This window comes from Euleptes europaea, chromosome 5 (genome assembly GCF_029931775.1).
Source record: "Euleptes europaea isolate rEulEur1 chromosome 5, rEulEur1.hap1, whole genome shotgun sequence".
Taxonomy (NCBI): domain Eukaryota; kingdom Metazoa; phylum Chordata; class Lepidosauria; order Squamata; family Sphaerodactylidae; genus Euleptes; species Euleptes europaea.
In genome coordinates this window covers 85,562,045-85,567,840 of record NC_079316.1, presented here as the reverse complement: position 1 = coordinate 85,567,840, position 5,796 = coordinate 85,562,045, and the positions used below count along the sequence as shown (strand labels likewise).

Below are 5,796 nucleotides of genomic sequence, written 5' to 3'. Positions count from 1 at the left end.
TTAAGATAGTAGCTTCATACACTTGGAGGCAAAACCACACAACTGAAATGGTGTGTGTGGGGGATGGGGAAAGAAATCTTCTTTGATAAAAAGCCCCTCTGCTCACTACAATAACCCATTGCTAACAGGAGAATTGCTCAACTTTAAGGTCGACAATGAGGACACTGAAATTGTTCAAGACTTTCTATTCCTTGGCTCCATCATCAACCAAAAGGGAGACTGCAGCCAAGAAATCAGAAGAAAATTGAGACTGGGAAGGGAAGCCATGAAGGTGCTAGAAAATATACTTAAGGATGTGTCACTGGCAACCAAGATCAAGTTAATTCATGCCAACGTATTCCCTATTACTATGTATGGGTGTGAAAGCTGGACACTGAAGAAAGCTGATAGGAAGTAGATTCTTTTGAAATGTGATACGGATACCATGGACTGCAAAAAAAAACAAATCAATGGGTTATAGATCAAAACAAGCCTGAACTGACCCTAGAAGCTAAAATGACTAAACTGAGGCTATTGTACTTTGGTCACACTATGAGAAGACAGAAGTCACTGGAAAAGACAATCATGCTAGGAAAAGTGGAAAGCAGCAGGAAAAGAGGAAGACCCAACAAGAGATGGATTGACTCTATAAAGGAAGCCATGGCCCTCAGTTTGCAAGACTTGAGCAAGGATGCTAAAGACAGGATGTTTTGGAGGACACTGATGCATCAGGTCGCCATGAGTAGGAAGCGACTTGACAGCACTTAACACACACAGAAAACACACAGGGGGGTAATGCTGGCCCTCTGCTCCCATCAGTCTGATGGACTAGCAGGAACCCATCCTGCCACAAGTTCCAGCATAGCATGTAAGGACAACATGACACTCTACAGCTTCCAAACACCTCCTAACACTAGGAGCAAATTATTTCTGATCTTTTCTGTTGTCCATGACCATCCTCCTGTGCAACAATTCATATGCTGCTCATTGATCTTTGTGAGCACAGCACAAGATCTTTTATACAGGAAAAGGGTCTGGTCATCCACACGTAATCTCTCCAATTGCTCCAACACGTACAGGTCCCCAAGGAACAGAAGCATCAGGAAGTTACCAGCTATACTGAGAAATCATTTATTTTACTGAGCAAATATAATAAAACCAGTGTGTACAAACAAGACATGTCACAATAGACAGACTCATGCAGCACTCGAGGAACAAAAAAATTGAAATCCCTGCTGATGTACAGGAGTGCCACACCCAAGAATTTACAGACACAGTAATTTACTGTAAATCAGTCAATTGGGGGAAAAATAGTTCCCTAAAGAAACAAGCCTCTTCACTCCAGCTCCAAGAAGGGAGAGTTGCCAGAGTACTTTAAAATGTAAACTCAGAAATGTGTCAGTCCTTGGGAGGTGATCTTCCAGAAGAACAGGAGTCCACACACCTCATTAGAAAGTCTATCAAGTCCATCAGGTCTTATCAAAAGGCGGTAGCTAGTGTCTCTGGCAGGTGTGCAGTCGGGAGGCGTTGTTGGTGTTGTGGTCTCTCTGCAGCCGACAGGCCAGCCCGTCGGCACAGTAACATCGCTGGAAGATCTCCAAGCCGTGAGAGCCTTTTTTTCGGTGTTTCGTGCACACTTGGCCTTCCTGAAGGACAGGCTTGCAAATCTTGGACCAGAAGTGACGTGCGCAGCACAGCCCCGCGGCGCAGTCTGAGGAGCGAAGGCAGACGGCACCTTCTTGTCCTTGAGGAAGAAGGGAGCAGAGAAGATGCGGATGAGCGAAGGTACAGTATTCTCACAATCCCCCCCCTTTTTTTTTTCATCTTGAGCAATACCACTGAAAGAGCTAAGAATCCAAGCCATCATGGAATAGAGCGATTCCTTGGAAGCTTAGCTAGGGATTTAACTAGCAACGGCAGGTAAGCTTTCTCAGAAACCAGTTTATCATCAGCCTCACTCTGCAATGCCTGTGTTTTAAACCAAAGATATATATCCTGTTCATGCTGGACAAAGTCTGGCCTGCGCTTTGCAAGGGTTCCACGACAGACATGCTATTTTGGGAAGCGTTTAAGCTTCCCAAACTAAGCAAGTGAGGATATTTTGCCAATTCCGCCACTTAGAACTGCTGTGGGCCTCTCTCATTTCAGTGGGAAATCACATGCCTACTGGTATCGATTGCAAGGGCAGCCTTGCTGGAAAAACACATTTCATAAAATGGGTCTCCAGGTGTGGGAGACGCGAGTACTCTGATTTAAACACACAAAGAAGCATAAGAAAAGGTGAGCTCATCTGTTTAAAGAAAAGAATTGTAGGTATAGAAATCACTATATGAAAACAGCACTAACTATACACAGAGGGCAGTTCTGTCATTATCACTGGATTGTAACAAATACCGTCACCAGTCTTTAGAAAGAAGTCTATAATTTGCAATAAACAGCTACAGTAGCCTTAGCGGACGTCACACTCTGCCCAGACCACATCACCCAAGATCTACAACCCTCATGATGTTTCCGAAAATCTCATTAACATACTCCACCACAGCTGCTCACCAAGAGCATCGTTACCTTTCAGAAAGTGTAGTTGCGATGAAGACGTAGTCCTTTTGGGATGAGGGTACAAAGTCCCATGGTCAAAGTTCTCTAGCACGGTCTCCTCGATATCCCCAGGGTGGAAGTGATCGTGTTCTGATGGCATACACATTCCTAAAAAAGAAAAAGCAAGACTTAAACACACAACAAGCACCTCAACCCTATTAGCGCCTACTGACAGCTCAGGTCAAAGTGGGAAAGTCAACAGTGAATGGGCAAACACAGCCTATCACAGCTGCTGGAAAAGATGATTCAATTTGTAAAAGGAAACGAACCACCATCTACACATTTAGAACACCCAGAACACACACAAGAATCTTCTAGTTCTGTTTACACAAACAAGATGTCTTTTACTTACTGCTGAATTTGCCAAAGACAGCAAAGAGGGCAAAATTAATGTCTATTAATTGGTTTCGTGTATTTTTAATCGCACTATCCCTTCACGGGCAGTAGATGATGTTATTATGCCCTCCTCCATTTTATCCCTGAAACAACCCTGTGAAGTAGGTTAGGCCAAGAGAGCATGACTAGCCCCAGGTTTCGTGGGGGTGGGGGCGGGGAGGAACCACTACACCGCATCTCTTTGGATGATTCCACACAGGCCGGTGACTGTTCATTTAAGTTAACTTTTCCACTCTACCTAATCATAGAGCTGGAAGGGCCCCACACAGGCCATCTAGCCCAACCCCCTGCTTAATGCAGGATCAGCCTAGAGCAACAGTATCATTGCAACAAGGCAACAGGATCGGTATCTGACAAAAGGAAGTGTTAACTTTCGCAAGCTTATACCCCCAAAATCTTGTTGGTCTCTAAGGGCGTTTTCATACATGCCGACTAATGCACTTTCAATTAGGGTTGCCATCCTCCAGGTACTAGCTGGAAATCTCCTGCTATTACAACTTATCTCCAGGTGATAGAGATCAGTTCACCTGGAGAATTGGCAATTGGACTCTATGGCATTGAAGTCCCTGCCCTCCTCAGGCTCCACCCCAAAAACCTCCTGCCAGTGGTGAAGAGGAATCTGGCAACCGTACTTTCAATCCACTTTAACAAATGTTTGCAAGCGGATTTTGCCACTTCACCTAGTAAAAGCCAGCTGCAAAGTGCATTCAAAGTGGACTGAAAGTGCATTATTCGGCATGTGTGAAAGCACCCTAAGGCACCGTAGGGGTCAAATTTGACTGACGCACAGGTAAAGCTTCCAACAGAGAAGCGATGGAAACGCCTTTGCCTACTTGAGCTGTCCCATTTCAATGCAACAGAATCCCTCATCCAAATTCTTAAAACTCAAAAATAGGCTACTACTTATGCCATTTATACATGGGAGGTTTTGCACTGGATTTGCCACGCTAGAGCCACACATTTCCCCCCATCCGAATTCTCAAAACTCTGCATGGGGGCTTATTGTTGAGTTTGGAGAATGTGGATGGGGTGGATGGGAAGTACATCTAAAGCACTGGTTCCCAACCAGGGGTCCGTGGACCCCCAGGGGTCCGCGAGAACTAAATAAAGGTCCGCGAAACAAAGTTATAAACCCATAATAAATTAATATTTTCAATTAAAAGTTCTCTATTATAAATAAATAAATATATATATATATATTCAAATATTATTCTAAGTTTAATGTTTAACTAACAGTTATGATTAAAGTTTATTTTCAAATTCTCAGAATTTTTATTTTGAACCTTGGGGTCCCTGCGCCGAACAAAAAAGTCCTAGTGGTCCCTGGTCAAAAAAAGGTTGGGAACCACTGATCTAAAGAGTGGCAAATCCAAGGCAAAACCCCTGTGCACCTAGAGAGCAGCAAACCCAAGGCAAAACCTTCCATGCATCAATGGCCCCAGACAGAAACGGGAACCCCTGCGGGTGATTCCCTCTCTCTCCCCCCCCCCCCCCCGCCCACCTTCACTTCACTTCCCGGTCTCCCAACACTCACCGTTATTGCAGCGGCTCCCGGGGCAGCACATGGCGTCGCGGAGGCAGCGCTTGCGGCGTCTCCGGCAGGCGAGGCAGGCTTGGCCTCCGTGGGGGCTCACGCCGCGGCCAGGGAGGGAGCAGAACTCGTCGGCCCTGCAGTCCTCGTCGGCGCCGCACGCTGGAGGCTGCAGGGGAGGGAGGAAAGGGAGAAGGGTGAAGGTGAGCAAGGAGCCGGGCGTTGCAGGCAAGGGGAAGGGACGACGGCTCCCCACCCATCCCATCCATCCCACCCCACTCCACCCCATCCATATCCCACTCCACCCCACTCCACCCCATCCATATCCCACTCCACCCCACTCCACCCCATCCATCCCACTCCACTCCATCCCATCCATCCCACTCCACTCCACCCCATCCATCCCACTCCACTCCACCCCATCCATCCCACCCCACTCCATCCCATCCATCCCACCCCACTCCACCCCATCCATCCCACCCCACTCCACCCCATCCATCCCACTCCACTCTATCCCATCCATCCCACCCCACTCCACCCCATCCATCCCACCCCACTCCACCCCATCCATCCCACTCCACTCCATCCCACCCCACCTACCTGGTGCGCCTCGACAGCCGGGTGGTTGTTGCCTGCGCCTCCCAGCCCGGAGTCCCCGAGCGCGGTCCCGACGGGGGAGCCCGCAGCCGCCACAGCGCCTCCCAGCGGCGAGTTCTTGATGGCGTTGGAGTGGAGCAGGTGGGCGCTGAAAGCGCCGCTCCCCGCGGCCCTGGAGAAGCACAGGGCGGCCGCCAGGACCAGCAGCAGCCGGGGGGACTTTCCCGCGCGGGGCATCTTTCTCTACTGTGGATGGGAGCGGCGGTCGCGGGTTCGAATCCGAGCCAAGTTTAGTAGTAGTAGTAGTAGTAGGAGGAGGAGGAGGAGGAGGAGGGGGGGGAGAGAGAAAAAAAAGGGCGGATAGTCAACCCCTGTTGCCAGAAACCAGTGTTACTCCCCAGAGGAAAATGTACCTCTCGCAGCTACAACGAATCTCAGACCGGCTGGCTGCGCGGTCTTTATACTCCCCGGAGACCTTCGCTATTCCCGCCCCTCGGGGAGGAGGGCAGGCGGCCCCGCCAAGGATGGGATTTCAAAGGGATCACGGGGGGGGGGGGGAGAATGCCACGATGCACCCCCCGGAAGGGGACTCTCTCATTGGATGATTATCCCAACCGGGGACGGATTTCTTCCTCGCTGCAACAGAATGAATGAGTAAGGGAGTGCATGAATGAATGAATGAATGAGTGAGTGAATGA

At 48.9% G+C, this 5,796-nt stretch overlaps 1 protein-coding gene across 1 annotated transcript; it reads right to left on the bottom strand.

Annotated features, from left to right (window-relative positions):
* Window positions 1–1,156: 1,156 nt before the first annotated feature.
* Window positions 1,157–5,335, bottom strand: DKK1 (dickkopf WNT signaling pathway inhibitor 1). Its single transcript, XM_056850499.1, has 4 exons — window positions 5,102–5,335; window positions 4,505–4,670; window positions 2,545–2,682; window positions 1,157–1,723 (listed from the first exon to the last, which is right to left on the bottom strand). Exons 1-4 carry the CDS (start codon window positions 5,333–5,335, stop codon window positions 1,473–1,475), a joined length of 789 nt encoding a protein of 262 aa, XP_056706477.1. The 3' UTR covers window positions 1,157–1,472.
* Window positions 5,336–5,796: the final 461 nt, after the last annotated feature.

Coding starts and splice junctions, on each gene's coding strand:
- DKK1 (XM_056850499.1), bottom strand. CDS start 5,335: ATGCCCCGCGCGGGAAAGTCCCCCCGGCTGCTGCTGGTCCTGGCGGCC. Junction 2,683..4,504: donor CGGGAGCCGCTGCAATAACG/GTGAGTGTTGGG, acceptor TTTCTTTTTTAG/GAATGTGTATGCCATCAGAA. Junction 1,724..2,544: donor GCAACTACACTTTCTGAAAG/GTAACGATGCTC, acceptor TTCTTCCTCAAG/GACAAGAAGGTGCCGTCTGC.